The sequence below is a fragment of the Podarcis cretensis genome, assembly GCF_951804945.1.
Source record: "Podarcis cretensis genome assembly, chromosome: 6".
Taxonomy (NCBI): domain Eukaryota; kingdom Metazoa; phylum Chordata; class Lepidosauria; order Squamata; family Lacertidae; genus Podarcis; species Podarcis cretensis.
In genome coordinates this window covers 77,911,425-77,926,977 of record NC_137175.1, presented here as the reverse complement: position 1 = coordinate 77,926,977, position 15,553 = coordinate 77,911,425, and the positions used below count along the sequence as shown (strand labels likewise).

Here is a 15,553-nt window from a genome sequence, read left to right as displayed (position 1 = left end):
TGCCCTGCGTAATGTGCTGGACTGATGACCAGTTGACACAGCCCCATGGCTGTCACCAAGACCATGAAGTCCCAAGCTGGCTAGATCAGAGAGTGGGGCAATGAAAATGGAGGACAGGGGCCAAACATCTATCCTCTGCCCCAGATGGTAGTCTGTCAGTCCACTCCAGTTATGCCTTCCCCTGCCCACTGCTGCTGAAACTGGAAATTTCATCCAATAGATACTATTTATTAGTGTTTGAAAATTAATATTCTCTGTACCTGGGCTTGCAGATGGAGAGTCTACAGACCGTGATTCACTGCTTCCTCCCGCACTTTCAGAATCACTGCACATTCCTCCACTCTGGTTACCAACTGACCAGGATCTGAATGGTGGGGGGCCACGCACAGCTGTAAGAAAAGAAAAAGAATGAACTCAAATGGTAAAATAAAATATTAAAGTCAACCTTGTACTATTAAATTACAAGCATTTCAACAATTCTCTACTTTTGCTGCTTGGTTTGTGCTGGAAGCAGAACAGCTTCTAGTCATATTTTATCCGGTTTGCCAAAATAAGTACTGTTAAAATAAAAAATCAGTGAAAAATAAAACAAAACAGAAAGCAAAACCCCAATAACCTAAAAAGTTTTAATTTAATTATGATCTTTTGTTTATTACAATAACCATCTGAGTACTGGCAATGGGTTACTGTAGTGACCTTTAAAGGAAGACTACTTTACCATGAAGATTTAGAAACCTACTAAAATATTACCAGAGACATCTGTGGTGCTTGATGATCTTTTTTCTCCAATCTTTTGAGATCGATGACAGCTTGGATTTGTGATGTCTTCTAGTAACTGAGCGGGAAAATCTCCTGAGCACTGGGATAAATTTCCTTGTGATGCATGGACATTGTTTGATCGTTTACTGAAAACCCTGGGGAGAGGAAAACACATTTTTATTTTTGGAAATATCCACCCCCTAGCAGGCTCCAAGGCTCTTTGCCTGCCCCCATCTCCTGAATCGTTCCCACAGGACAGTAGACAGTAGATGGAGGGGACAGGTTAGTCCAACTAGAGCATGTCCTGAGTTGGATTTTGTGCTTTTTTGCCTTGTTTTGAAATGAAGTGAGTGTATGTGTTTGAACAAAGAACAAGGGCATATAATATTTATTAGTTAGTTGTGGGACTCTCTGTGGTAGGATGAAATTTGTTTCATCCAGTATTTTATTTTCAAATGTAAGCTTTTGGTGCTTACAGCATTTATCCATCAGCAGAGTAGATTGATTCAGTTTGCAGTTGAGGTGTAAGGCATACCAATACTGCACCGGACTTTTGTAATTAAGTTGTCAAATGCAACTTCCACTGCCTTCTTATATTTGCACCCTAATTTTAGATAATAATAAAAAAAAATCCACAACATCCAAATACAGAAAGAGCTTATTAGTCATGTTCAGCAGCAGGAAGTCTATGCTTAATCAGCTTTTCTCCTCTCAGCACAACAGAAGCTGCCCATGTCTCCCTAAGTAATAGCCTTAACAACTTAGTTATCAATCATAATAGTAATTTATCACGAGAGAGCTCAAAACAAAAGACTAAAATAGGTCCTCTCTTTGGATGACTTAGTTGAAGTGCATGTGAAAGCCCCTTTTATCTCTGGAAATGTTGGAGCATAGATTTAAAACAAATTAATGACAGGCAGGAAGTCTACAGACAAGTATCCCAAGACTAACTTTTAATTTATTGGCTATTATTACCTCAAGCTTTAAGTTAAGAACTTTTGAAAGAGTTACATTTTCTTATATCCAGCTTTTTTGAAACGGAAAACATAAAATGAGAATTTAATCAAGTTCCAAAGCTGACTTAATACTGATATTAAATGTTGCAAAAAAAAGTTTTTATAAATAAAACATTTCCAGGCTTTTTATGAATGTCTTGCAGAGGTTAAGCAGTATAAGAGCCCAGAGGCCTAACTTCGAATACTGCTTCCATCATTCTACCCTCTTATCTCCAATACTCAGACAGGGAACGTTGCTTATGTAATCTAAATGGCACCACCCATGTTCAAAAGAGGAGGTTATCAGCAAACTTCTGGAAACCCCAAGGTTTAATGTACAATATTTTTTAAGACAAAGTAGCCTTTAGGGGTGAACCACCAAAACATCTCAATGAGGACTGAGCATCTTCAACAGCCATAGAATGTTGACTTTCTGGTGGGAGGAGGACGACTGGAAAATGGGGAGAGAGGATGTAACAGAATGCAGTATCCTGACCAGGAATTTTTCATGCTGCAGTATTTTTTGTTGCAAGTCCCACTTGTCCCAAATTCTCGTGCTCAGCAACAAGAATAGACATAGTGATAAGCATCAACTGTTGCCGCAAATGGCTGAACAACGAACTTAAGTGAGAGCTAAGAACTTGTGCAAGCTGAGGTACCTTCTCCATATCTTTCTTTTTTTGGCTAAATGGGGAAAAAAATCCTCAGCAAAAAACAACAACAAATACTAAACTCTGCTCTACACTATGAAAAGTCACCTGTCTTTTAGGACCCATTTCCATTCACTTTTCAACAATGCCTGACTTATTAAAGTAACAAGTTCTTTCTCTCTTTTATTTTCTATCTACATTCCTCTAGCATTTTGTTCACATTTGCTGCCAAGTAAGCGAAGATGGTATCTGAGCTCTCACCCTCCAACCTGGGAGCTCTGAGTTTCAAAGGAACCCGATTCAATGGGAACATCATCTTTTGGCAAATTCTTCACAAACTCTGAGAACTTCTGTCCTGGGTCATAAAGCTTGGCACTCTCACAGAGGGACTGACAGTTAACTGGTAGAGACACAACCTGGGCATGCTGCATCTGGAACAGGTTAACTGTTGCCTGGGTGGAACAAAAAGATATATGAAATAGAGTTATTTCAAGAAACAAAGGTTTGAAATATTCCCCACATCTCTTAAAACTTACAAAAATAGGTCACAAATGATTTTTTTTCAGGTATTAAAAAACAACAACTAGCCTGTATGTCACCTATCACAATTACAGCTTTCTGTCATAGTTTGCTCAACTTTTCTTAAACTTCTCCATTTCCTTTCTGTCAGTATACTTAGGTTTCAAGAAAGCATGTGGATGCAAGATGTATTTATAGTTAAACCAATCTCTGTTTTGTGAGACTGATGGATAGAAGTCAGTGAAAGTGTGAATTTTGATTGCCTGTAGTGGTACTGGGTTTGGATCCAAAGAAGCATGAGTGTAATTCTGCTTACACAACAGGTTGTTCCCACCAAAGTTTGCTTAAGCCCCCTAAATGCCTGAAAAACCCTTCCTAGGGTTTGGGAGACCCTCTAGCATAGCATGGGATGTAGGCACAGGGAGCTGTAATGCGAAGAAGAACTGGTAGAACTCATAGAAGCCACTTTGCACAAGTGAAACTGCATTTCACTCATGAAAGAATTGGTTTAGATAGAAACCAACGTTTTTTGGAAACTTTACTTAATCAGCAAGACTAAAAAAAGAAAGAAAACTATAAAATGTTGAAAAACTAAGTCTCTCGGTATTCAGAAATCTGAAGAGAGAATATAAACAAATTGCAGTGTTTGTAGTTGGTACACAGCAGTCTGACTAGAAGCCTCAAGCTTCCATACTGTATTTAGAAATGTGATATGGACCAGCCTCTCATCCAAGATGCTGCTTAGGTTGCCCCCCATTTATTATAAAGTTAAGGATAAATATGCAAGGCATAGCTGCAGAACAAATTTAATGCTAAAATTTAATGCCCTTCCATTTCGGTATCATCCACATTTACAAAAAAGCTGTGTCCTTCAATTCAACATAAGTTGATGCATGTCTTAACAGACAGAATGCATCGTAGTACAGTTCATCCACTAAAGTTAAATAGCAAGTATGTATACAAAACAGATTTATCATCTAAGATTCTAGGCCTTTCTTCCCAAAGACAAATGGACACTTTATACTAATACACAACCTCATGAACTCTTCTGCTTGTTTTCCTTTTGTCTGCCTTCCATGAATTGCTTGCTATAATTAAGCTGTGGAAACTTATGTTATCTAGATAGATATTCCAATTTATGAAATAAATAACTTCATGGACAAACCATTCACAAACATCTTTTGCCACATGTTGTGTGAAGCTTGTCTAGTTTCATGAGATGTTTTGCAGCACTATTTAGCAATTCAGAGTGCTTGACATCATAGTACCAGGAAACCACTCAGTTCTGGATAGATTTCAAAAATGGGGTGCTAGGAACAATAGTATTCTATTTAATCTACTACAAACTATTATCAATCAATTCACAGAAGCTTCAAGTCAAAGGTAAGGCTGGCCAAAGCTGCAGCTGTATTTCCCCCCACTTGCCACTTTATGAGGTAAGGCTCTGAATGTTGGCTCACTGTTGTTTCAAGATAAAGGAACATGAAGAGATTCTCTACTTAGTACCAATGCACATAAAGAAAAACCAATGAAACTGGCATTTCTGATCTCCGACTCACAGTGGGAAAAGCAGAGAGCAGGGGGTGCACAAGACAAAGGGTTGCTGCAGCTCTTTCAGCACTGTGGAAAACCATTGTTCCCCATTACCTCTGAACTAGGCAAGTGGCTCTGTTTAGATAGTTCTCCAGACTACTTTTAAAAATTACTAATATATTGAATGAAACAATCATAGAGACACCATTAAGACAGTTCTGCAAACCACGGGTATGGAGGATGAGCAATGAGTCATGGACTTGCCTGTTTCCCCTCTCTGCATGGCTTTCCTATCAGTTTCCTGTTTAGCATTAACCATGATTTTGTCAGGGCATCTGAACTGGCATGCTATAATTGCAGAGTCTTCCAAAGCAGAATATGAAACCATGGTTTGAAGTGGGTTTCCAATCTTGGGTTGGAGACCGAACACTAAGCACAGCGTTCTAATTCAAGCAGCTTGGCAAACTATGGTTTGTGCTAAAACAATAAATGTAGAAGAAGCATTTCTACTATTACACCACAGCTTATAGGCTGGCCCAAATAAAACCAATATGATTGCTTTAGTCAATATACCAGCAGTGTTGGCCATAATGCTTCAGAGATATATATCAAATCATTTTCACACATGATATTCCAACAATAATGATTTTCTTCTAGTCTAGAACACAAGGAACACATTCTTACAGCTTTAAGTGTGAGGTCACACTGATAAACAAGTTCCCGTAGCTGGGTTAAGACATCACTTTTGAAATTTTCTAGATCATTTCGTTTTTCTTCAACTTCAGCCATGCTGGCTTTTAAATGTTCATTGGCTTCTTCAGCCTACAACAAATTAAACATGTAAAGAATGAGTGATGGTGAAGAAACTTCCTATTAAAATACCTGAAGAAACCCTACCTTTAGCAGTCCACAATAAAAGCACTTTATAATTTCATAAGTACCAGCCAACATGTCCTATGAATCACATATTTCCAAGAACTAGTGTAACACTGCATTTCATTGCTAACATATCTAAAGAAGTTTTCTTACCTTTAGGAGAGCCTCCTCTTCAAGTTTTCGTTTTTTCTCAAGTTTACTAACATCTTTAATAATACCCCCATTGGAGGTCAGATGCTCCTCTTCAGCACGAACAGTTGATGATTTTGCCTTTTCATATTCATCTTGCCGCTGAAGATATAATAGCTTTGCTTTTTTAACTGTGGATTCCAGTTCCTGCTGCTCATTCCAAAAGAAAGCATCTCAATATTAGCAGTTTCCATGTTGAAGAATAGTGAAATGCGACACATTATATTCTAACTCAAAGCTTGTTAATCATCATCATCATCATCATCTTCCAGACATAGAGCTGTGGGAATGGTAGTATGGGAAAGCATAGGAACTGGTGGCCTTTATGCCATAAATGTGAAGAAAATTGTAACTAGTGGGTTTTCTTTCTTTTTAAAAAATATGTAAACTTTTTCAATGAATTACAGTAAGTAATGTATGCTGAATGCCTATATTGTATGCTCCGCAGGCAAGTTTGGAAGTTTAGAATTTCTATCTGAAACAAAGGGTGATGCCCCACATAGTATGAGTGAAGTCTTCTCATGCAATGGGGCTTCTCCTCCTGCACCTCCCTAAATCAGCTCCACAAGTTCCCCAAATCTACAAAGCAGATTTTGGGGAACACAAGGGGATATTGGGGGAAGAAGATTTCCATTGTGCAAGCAGATGGACATCCCTGAATGCCCCCCCCCCCCGCAATATATTATTTTCAAATATACCAACCATTTTCTTTTGTTCTCGTTGCCAAAGCTCCTTGATCTCCTTCCTTTGTTTATCCAGTTCGCTTTTCCTTCCAAGGAGTGGCTACATGAGAGAAATCCAATGACTGTGTAAGGAAATGTCAATGACTAAAATATATATGCCTGTGAGCTATGCGTGTAAAAACGCTTTTAAATAGAATTGGTTTTACCTGAACAAATTTATTAGTTTGGAGAGCTGATGCCGTTTGTTGCCAGAGCTGACTGTTCTCTACATCATTTTGGAATGCATTTATGAATATTGATTGGAATGGCATGTAATCCTGTAGGCCAAAACATGTAAATTAGTAGAATATCCTTCTAGGTCAAATTCTCCCACTGATTTAAGTGGAAAAAGTGCTTTATACAGATCCGTGACAAAATTAAGTTGTTATATTACATCAATACCCTTACGTAAACCTTCATTCTATTAAGACAAAATGTTCAGTTAAAAAAAACCTAGTTCCAGAGTTGCACTTGTAACAATGCATAAAATATTGTAAAACAAAAGAAAAAAGTTTTCTTAATTTTTCTTACTTTCAAGTAGCAAAAAAATAAGCCAAAAGAATATTCATCAGAATTTAAATAGAAAAAACTACAAATAAAGGAAACAGCAAAGAAGAATTCATTGGAACTTCCATAATCAACAGAAGTGTGTGTTATTAACAGTGCATTTTTATTAAGTGAACACTCACCTGAGGGCCAACAATAGCTTTAGTTGTTTCTGCCATTTTTGCCAGGCTTTTAGCACATTCCATTTCTGTAGGGAAGGAAGACCAGTTTCACGTAGTGAGTGAGAGCAGTAAGAGCAAGCATAAACTTCTCTGTAGTCTTCATTTAACAGTATACAGACACTATTTTGCTACAAATATTTCAGTCACAGGAAACAGGCAACAGTTCCATTCATTTCAGTGAACAGCTACTAATTTAGAAATCACATTACTGACAGTCTGTAGCACAATCCTGACAACAGATTTAATTCCATCATGACAAAGCTCATTAGGTGCCAGAAAGAACCACTCACCCAAGTTAAGCTTTTTCTCTACCCATGCAACTATATCCTTCGTGTATTTTGACCATGCCTTAGCATAGGACAGAGCTGATTCAATTCCATTATCGTTCCTTAGGAGAACGCTATCAATCTCTTCAGCTCTAAGGTGCCCTGAAAATAAAATGTCAAATGCAAAAAAGTGAATTTTAGACATGACCACACAGCAACAGCACAGCTTGTATCAGCCAACTGTGGAGACTAAAGCAGCTCTGATCTTGAGATTCTCTTTAAATGCTAGTTGACACTAAATTGAACTGACAGGGCTTTTAGAACAAATTAAAGGGTCGCAGAATTAAATCTTAACAAATCATATGGCCAACATAAAACTTTCTTCTGTAATGAACTAAACAGGAAAAAATGTATAAATAAGCTGAAGTTCATGCTACAACTTCCAATAACACAGAGGTTTTGTGATTTCAATGGGGCTAACTTCAGTTCTAAACACACTTCTGTTAAATACCAATAGTTTCCCCCATAGTAAAAAAAGAAAAGAAAGAAAATTTTAAAATTTGATTATTTCTACATTATTTCTACATGTCTAAAAACATAACAGAGACCAAAAACACTGTATGTAATGCTTACCTGTCCCTTGTACGTCATCCTTTTCGTGCAGTGATCCCCCGGAATCCACAGAAAGATTTTCAAAAGACTAGCATTCAATAAAATGCAGCCTGTTAGCATCAGCTAAGCAAACAGATGATTAAACACTCAACATATACTAACTATGTGGCTTTTCAATACTAACATAGCAAGAGAATGGAGTAGAATGCACTCCTGCCCAGTAACTCCGTTCCCTTTTAAATCTACAATGGCTGAAAAAGGCAAGACAATTTAGGTACTGTAGTATAGAAAGCCTTTCAATGTGTCAAACATTTGCCTTTTAAAGCTTTGATGAAGCTGGTTACTTAACAAAATTAAGTTAACTATTCCCCCTGAATTCCCCCTGAACTATTCCCCCTGAAAAAAATGGCTAATTTATGAATGAACTTGATGCATAGTCAAAGCATGACCCCAAGTGTATTTTAAACTTTGCACAATATTCCTGAAAACATATTTTCAATTCAATAGCACAGTACCCTGTCCATTCAAAGTGGATGGAAAGGAAGCATTGTTGCCATTTTTCTCCAACAGAAAGAAAAATGCCCAAATGTCCATTATGGTGTAAAAGCGAACAGAACCTCCCCCACATCCAAAAATAATTTTTAAAAAAATGGAAAGGAAAATACAAAATTGGACAAAAAAGGTTATAAAATGCCCATGGGTAACCTTACCAACATGCACTACAATTTAAAATTAGACTTTCTAGCTCATATGAATCTGGACAATGATAACAGGCAAAGTCTATTAGGCATAAGAAAAAGCTTTAAAAATGTTCAGAATATAAGGCGGGCACAGCGTCATTGTCACAAAAATTCAACACGTGTTTGTTGCACATGTACAAACACATTTTACAAAGCATCCCAAGAGCAATAAATATAGGTACAAGTAAAAGTATTATATTTTCCCAGGAAAAAATGTACTGCAATTTCTATGCTTGCACAACAGATGCCAATTTTGGCAAAATGGTATGTGGACTGGGTGCAACAAATGAAGCATGAACATGCCTCAGTGGAAACAAAATCCGGTTTACATACAATGTGCCAATTGCTTGCAAGTTAAGCATATTAGAAATGCTTAACTTCAATTACACACCCCTTTCAGTCAATCAAGGAAGCTCTCAATGTGACAGAAGGTAAAAAGATTAGCTTCTCCTCTACCAACACACTGGAAAACTGGCTGGCAACAGGTGATATTTTCAGAGAGCTGAAGGTGATATGATGGAAGCATCGCTGCATGCTGTATTTTTAGCACATTCTCTTTGGGTGCTTCAAAAAGAGCCAACATAAAATTGCAAAATTTGTTTGATGAAAGATTGCAGTGGGACAAAAGAAATGAATGAGAGGCAATGCCTCCAATATTACCTTCAACTCTTAAAAAAGTAGCCTATTAGGAACATGATAAAGAAAAAAGATGGCTGCCTCATAAGCACATAAGGGTAGCCATCAAGGGTAGACTTCAGTAATCTTTCGTAATCTGGTGCCCTGTGCAAGGCCAAAAATTAGAACCCCCAAATGGATCTTCTCAATTTTGCACTCCCTCGGCTCAGCACCCTGTGTGGCAGAACTGCCTGCACCACCCTATTAACACTTGTTTAGTAAGATTTTCTGCCAATGACAGAGACCACATTGCTTATACCATTCCTCTAATGTTCCTTGAGACTTCCAGTTTAGTTTTGTGTCCCCCCCCCAAAAAAAAAAAAATCAGTTGGCTTGCTGCAACCAAGGTTTTCAAGCGATATCAATAGGACAATACAATAAATGAGCAACATTTTAAATTAAGCCTAGTAAATTAGTTAACTCTGGTAACTAGTGCAAGTGGTACAACACAGGTGTAATATGCTTTAGCTACCTGGCCACCCATCAGTTGGGTAGCCATATTTTGTACCAGTCAAAGCTTCAGAACTATTGTTAAAGGCAACCCCACATAGAGTGCATTATAATAGTTTAGCCTGGATGTCACTAGTGTGCATGGATAACTGAAATAAGATCCATTTTCTCCAGACAGGGCCTCAGCTAGCGAGCCAGGCAAAGCTGGTAAAAAGCACTCCTGGCCACTGCTAGCACCTGAGCATCCCCAGTTAGCATCATCCATGTTCACTACCAAACTGCCAGCTCTTCAGGGGTCCACAACCCCACTTAGGACTAGTTGCATATCTCTATCTGGAGGAATCTGTTTCCCCAACCACAATATCTTCATCTTACCTGGATTAAGCATTGACTTAATTTACCAAGTATCATTAAAGCAGCTGAAGCACAAGCAGGGCTTGAAAGTTACTTTTTCATCTAATACAATTTGACACAGTAATTAATTTGCAGCTTCCTACTTCGGGTCTGCTTGGCCCAAGCACCTTAACTACTGTACTTTTGTGTAAAGAAACTCCAAAGAGAAGCTACTATAAATTAGGCCTTATATATATATATTTACATCTAGGAACTACTTATTAGTTCTTAGAAAACATCAGTTTTAGATGTTCATTAGCGTATTTCTACAACAACAACAACAACAAAACCATTTTAAACTGATCCTGCTGGATAGTAAAAAAAATAATGCACTCTTCTATAATATTACTAAAGGCAAAATGTATTTTAACAACTTAAAAAAAATATTCACCCTACCTGACTTTGTCGAGATACGGGAAGACCCAATGTTGAGCTATTATCCACATCTCCCATAAGGAAGTCTGAAACTCTGCCATGAGAACCAGAAGAAAATTCACTCATGCTTTGCCCTGCTATACAAGAACAAAATGTCTACCTAATACTCAGAACAGACAACCACATGGGAATGTTCAGTGTTTATTTAAGGTGTCCTCTGCCTGTAAAAGGTAAGTAAAAAATAGATACAAAACCTAGATGTGGAACTATTTTACTACAAATTATTTTGAACACTGGTAGTTCAAGATTTGGTTCATTGAAATTAGAGTCAACCAAACTGAGAAGGCAAGAGTATATTTTCCAGCCATTGGGTAGACATGGAAAGCATTCAGCTGTCATGTTAAACTATGGCTCAGTGAGATATGAGCGAGCCTGGCTACCTCCCAGGCTCATATGCTTCCCCTCTCCTCATGCTGGGCTGCTGGGAGGAGTCTGGAAGCATCTGCTTTATGACACTGTCTAGCGCCATCAGAACCCAGAACTGTGATTAATATTAACTATGGTTGAATAAACCAGGTTCAGAGGTCACAGTTTGAAATTGGTCTGCTTGAAAGTAATCCAAGTAAACCTCTTCCAAGTAAACCTCTTGTACAAGAGGAGGGCAGGAGAAGCACGCAAGTGTGTGTGGGAGACTATGCTCTTCAATATCTTGCATTAGCATGTTTCTACAACAACAACAAATTCATTTTAAATCATTGTTCAGTAAGATGTCCAAACACAGCCATAGTTTCTTAATTTCCCCTTAAGGTACCTTCGCAATTACTGGAGCAAATAGGCAGAGCTACTGTGGGAAATGATTATGAAGAAGCAGTCACAAGAAAGGAATGGACCAGAACACAATGAAATTAAGTTTCTCAGCTAGAGTACTTTACAAATACCCATTCTTTCTCATGTTGTAAGAGCAGCATCTACGTAGTCCAAAACAGTATTGGCAGGGGGACAAATAAAGTACAGACCAACAAATAGACAAAAGTGTCACATTGCAGCAGAGTTCAAAGAAGGTGAAACGAAGGTGCTTCAGGAAACAAACCGAACAGTTATCGTAATTATTTTTTACTCACATGTTGCCAAATGTGAATGCCAGTGTGTCAATAGAAGAGAATATCTCACTTAGGACTTCTCGCTTGTTTTCTTCATTAACTTCCTTGAAGTTTACAGCTAAGGAAGAAAACAAAGAAGAGTAGATTAATCAGATTTTACTTTCACAGGCCATGAAACTGCTTCCAAGTCAAACCACAGGGCTATCTATATAACCTGTTGAAGTAATAATTATGGGGAACATAGAACATCTATAAATTTGACAGTAGCATCTAGGTACCCAAATATTCATTAAATGCAGTATACCGATATTATAAATTCTATCTCAGTATCTCTGAAGCCTGCTTTCTACAATTTTAAACTACATTTACCTACCATGAGACCCTCTTCAGGAATGCCATGTTAAAATGACTATGTGTGAAAACTGACAATGTAAAACAATGTTAAGTTTCTGCACTTACAAAAGCTGCTTAAGGACCTGAGAATTCTCTACATCTCATGACAAGAAGGGAAGTATAACAAGTTCCCTTAGCAAAAGACTTAGATGTGGTAACTGTTTTTCAGAGATAGGAAAACAAAATATAATCTCCGTAAAGGAATAATACCCCATAATAGATCAGACTAGTTAGGGCTACACCAGACAAGATTATGGAAATCTTTTTCTTTGCAGGAATTACAGAGTAGGATGGGAAGAATGGCTCATTTGGAGTGGTACTGCATCACAGAGGGAGCAGGATCAATCCTTTTCCCTTGTGCTATTTACCCAATAGAAATCATACAACCTCTTTCCTAGGCATAAATTTCTATTCATCCTATTCCTTCTATTCCTTCTTTCCTATGCACTTAATCAATTCTTGCAGATTTTTAATGCATTAAATGCATTTAAACTGTATCATTTCCCCTAAACTATGCATTTTGTCTACATTATTTCCCTAAAATATGTAGTTTTGCATGTTTTCAATTCACATACCCCTAAAATACACATTTTTTGTACACATTTTCCCAAAAATATGCTTTTGTGCATATGTTTTGAAGCAAAACTGCATGGGAAAATTCAGAGAAGTGCATAATCTGACTGATAACCACATTCTGATCTACAAAAAAAAGTCTGGGACTGGCAATTAGGGTGGCTCATTAAAAATGTGGACCAAATTCATTTTTTCCATCTGTAATCTCTATTTCTCAAGCTGCTATTTGCTCTATTGTGGAAAATGTAGAGGCACAGTCAGTGTCACTCAAAGCAGGGTAAACAGTAGCTTTGGTGTGTTCAGTTTACATCCCAATCATTTGCTATTGACCAAAATTTTAAGGATACTAGAGATGCAGTCCCAGTCCTATCACCTCATCTAGTTTAGCCCTGAGATTCATTACTACTAAAATGTTGATACCTAGGAAGATTGGCACATATGGCACTCCTCAAAACAGTTTCCATTTTTCACAGATAGCTGCTTGAAAACAGTTTGTTTGCAAAACAGTGGGGGCTGGGGGTGGGCAGCATACACTTAGAATTAAGGAACAGGGTTGCTCTAAGCACATGCTCTGCTCAGGAATTTTATTTTAATACCATAACAAAGTTCACAATCCTTTTACACAAGAGTTCGCTCCTGATTCTCCCCCAGCAATATTTCTTCATTTCAGAAGCCTAATTTAGAAGGGAGAATGTTATTTTTATGCTAGTGCTAAATGGGAATTGGAATCCTTACTGATCTATCTCAAACCATTGAGTGATCTACCAGCCGATCTCCATGTACTTTCTCCCACTTCTGCTTTGCAGAACCTCTTACCGATCACAGTAAAATGAACTAATTGGAATCAATTCCTAATCTTCAGTTCAATTTTAAAAATGAAGTATAGAAGAAAAATCATTGGAAGTATAATTAGAAGTTAGAAATAGTAAACTTGTTAGAAAGAAATTTATTTGGAACAAGATCATGTAGCTTACATCATGAATTGTGCAAAAAACCTAAAGTTTCCTGCCAGGTGTGTAAACACAAAAAGATAACAAATATACTAAGCCGGATATTCCATTAGACTTCCTCTGTGAAAGGAAGAGTTTTTCCAGTAAATTGATACAAATTAACTCTCTAGTAATTATACAATACTATGATAAGCTAATGAGCTACTTAGACTACATGGATTTTAACAGTTAGACAGACAGATATTTTAGGTGTGGTGGAAGAGGTTTCATCATACATTCTAAGTCCTGAAAACAATGCCTCGGCATTCAATGAATATGCGCCAAAATCACTTCCGCTAAACTTTAGGATGTATGTTTGAATTCATCATAAGCATTTTAACAAATGAGTCTTGAACTAAGCAATCCTCTATTGCACTGATCATTATTTTCAGTAAGAAAAATGTAAAACTTTCAACATGCCAGGTATCATCAACTACTTTCAGTTTTGTTAAAATTGCATGCTTCCCTTGTATAATATTCAAGCAATAAGCCTTCTCCTTGAGAAAAACGTATATATAACTGCACATTACAATACTCCTAACACAAATATAAATGAAGATTTAAATTTACATTAGGCAATTGGAGAAAAATTCTGTCAGGAAATCAATTTCCAAACTTCAGACAAATGGTTAACTATGAAAATTAGAAGGCCAGGAAATAAAGCAAGAAAATGCAAAGTATAATATACAATGCAAGTTGTTTAACTATTTTTCTCTAAATATATGTTGCCAGAAGAAATGCACACACTTTCCTGTTCTGGAAGCAATTCTTCATTGCTCCATTTACGACACAAAACATTTTTGGAAGTCATTAGCAGTGAATTCAGTAACTTAGTTCCATTATGTTTATTTAGGATTGCAGCCCTATGTTCATAACCTGAAATTCCAAACAAGATAAAGATTGTACATTTATGTTTTCTACAAACAGGCAAGCAGACAAATGTAAGATATAAAGTGCAAGATTCCTACCTTCTTCCTGAAACACTTCCCTCCAAAGATTCCTATAGCCTTCCTTTCGGCCATTACTGGCACACTGATATTACTTAACATCAGCTTTGAACAGAGTCTTTCCCCAGGACATCCTGGCTGCACACAATAGCACGGACAACAATGAGTAGTAGTACTGTTTCTATGTCTGGAAATGGCAACTATCTTTGCCTCTACATTTTCAAGTGAGCACACAACTTTACAGAAATGGGAAGGATTAATGTAAACATATGGCACCAACCACCATTTAAAGAAAACAAAACCACTATTCAAAGACTTATATAACAACTTGGCATATCAATCTAAAGGGATACTTGTCAACTACGTAATAAATTTTCTAACTGTATATTTTTCTAAATATTCACTGATTTAAATGTATGCGCTATAGAATACTACCAGGTTGCCCTTTTTTCCAGGGCAAAGACACCAGAAACTTGAGATTACTGCACTTTGCAATTGTTATGTAACAAGTGTTTGTTAGTAAAGCAAATTCACATTTCTTTAGCTGACATGTTTGAAGTTTCTTAAAAGCTTCAAAATTTCGGAATCCAAGATGTTAAAAGTCTTTACATTTCCCCTAATTACATATGATTGGGGGTTGTTGTTTTTTAAAAAGTAACAGGATGTTCAAAGAAAAAACAGATACAAGTGGAGAGTAATGAAAGGGTGTGGCAGGGCAGTGGAATTGCTAATTTTGGAACAAACCACAAGCTTCATATCATGTCTCCAAGGCCTCGTACAAGACTTTTCACTTAACTTTTGCCTTGTGATTTTAAGCTTTGGATCTCATGCCAGTCTCCTGAAAAATTTATCTCCTCATGGTATTGCAAAATGAATGCTCTCGGGAATTGCAATTTAGTTAACAATCACTATCGTAACTCTCCCAGGCCTCTCTGTTTTAACACAGTAACCACAACACTCACTTAGGTAACCAAATGAAAGTACAAACACACTTACAGGAGATGTATCAGTTTTTTATAGTTACATTATGCTTATTATTTTATGAGAACAATTTATAAATGCAAATGGC

At 37.1% G+C, this 15,553-nt stretch overlaps 1 protein-coding gene across 4 annotated transcripts in view; it reads right to left on the bottom strand.

Moving 5' to 3' along the window:
- ARHGAP29 (Rho GTPase activating protein 29) overlaps nucleotides 1-15,553 on the bottom strand; it is a 108,471-nt gene that overhangs the window by 11,379 nt on the left and 81,539 nt on the right. For 3 of the 4 annotated variants that reach the window (XM_079981095.1, XM_079981096.1, XM_079981094.1), the window contains exons 4-15: nucleotides 11,604-11,700; nucleotides 10,504-10,576; nucleotides 7,871-7,937; nucleotides 7,262-7,399; nucleotides 6,933-6,997; nucleotides 6,411-6,521; nucleotides 6,224-6,304; nucleotides 5,486-5,671; nucleotides 5,141-5,278; nucleotides 2,666-2,856; nucleotides 751-914; nucleotides 261-389 (exon numbers count right to left, since the gene is read on the bottom strand). In XM_079981095.1, the coding sequence (XP_079837221.1) occupies nucleotides 261-389; nucleotides 751-914; nucleotides 2,666-2,856; nucleotides 5,141-5,278; nucleotides 5,486-5,671; nucleotides 6,224-6,304; nucleotides 6,411-6,521; nucleotides 6,933-6,997; nucleotides 7,262-7,399; nucleotides 7,871-7,937; nucleotides 10,504-10,576; nucleotides 11,604-11,700 (1,440 nt within the window). Of the gene's footprint in view, nucleotides 1-260; nucleotides 390-750; nucleotides 915-2,665; nucleotides 2,857-5,140; nucleotides 5,279-5,485; nucleotides 5,672-6,223; nucleotides 6,305-6,410; nucleotides 6,522-6,932; nucleotides 6,998-7,261; nucleotides 7,400-7,870; nucleotides 7,938-10,503; nucleotides 10,577-11,603; nucleotides 11,701-14,505; nucleotides 14,751-15,553 lie in introns of those variants that run through there. The other variant, XM_079981097.1, reaches the window with a different exon arrangement.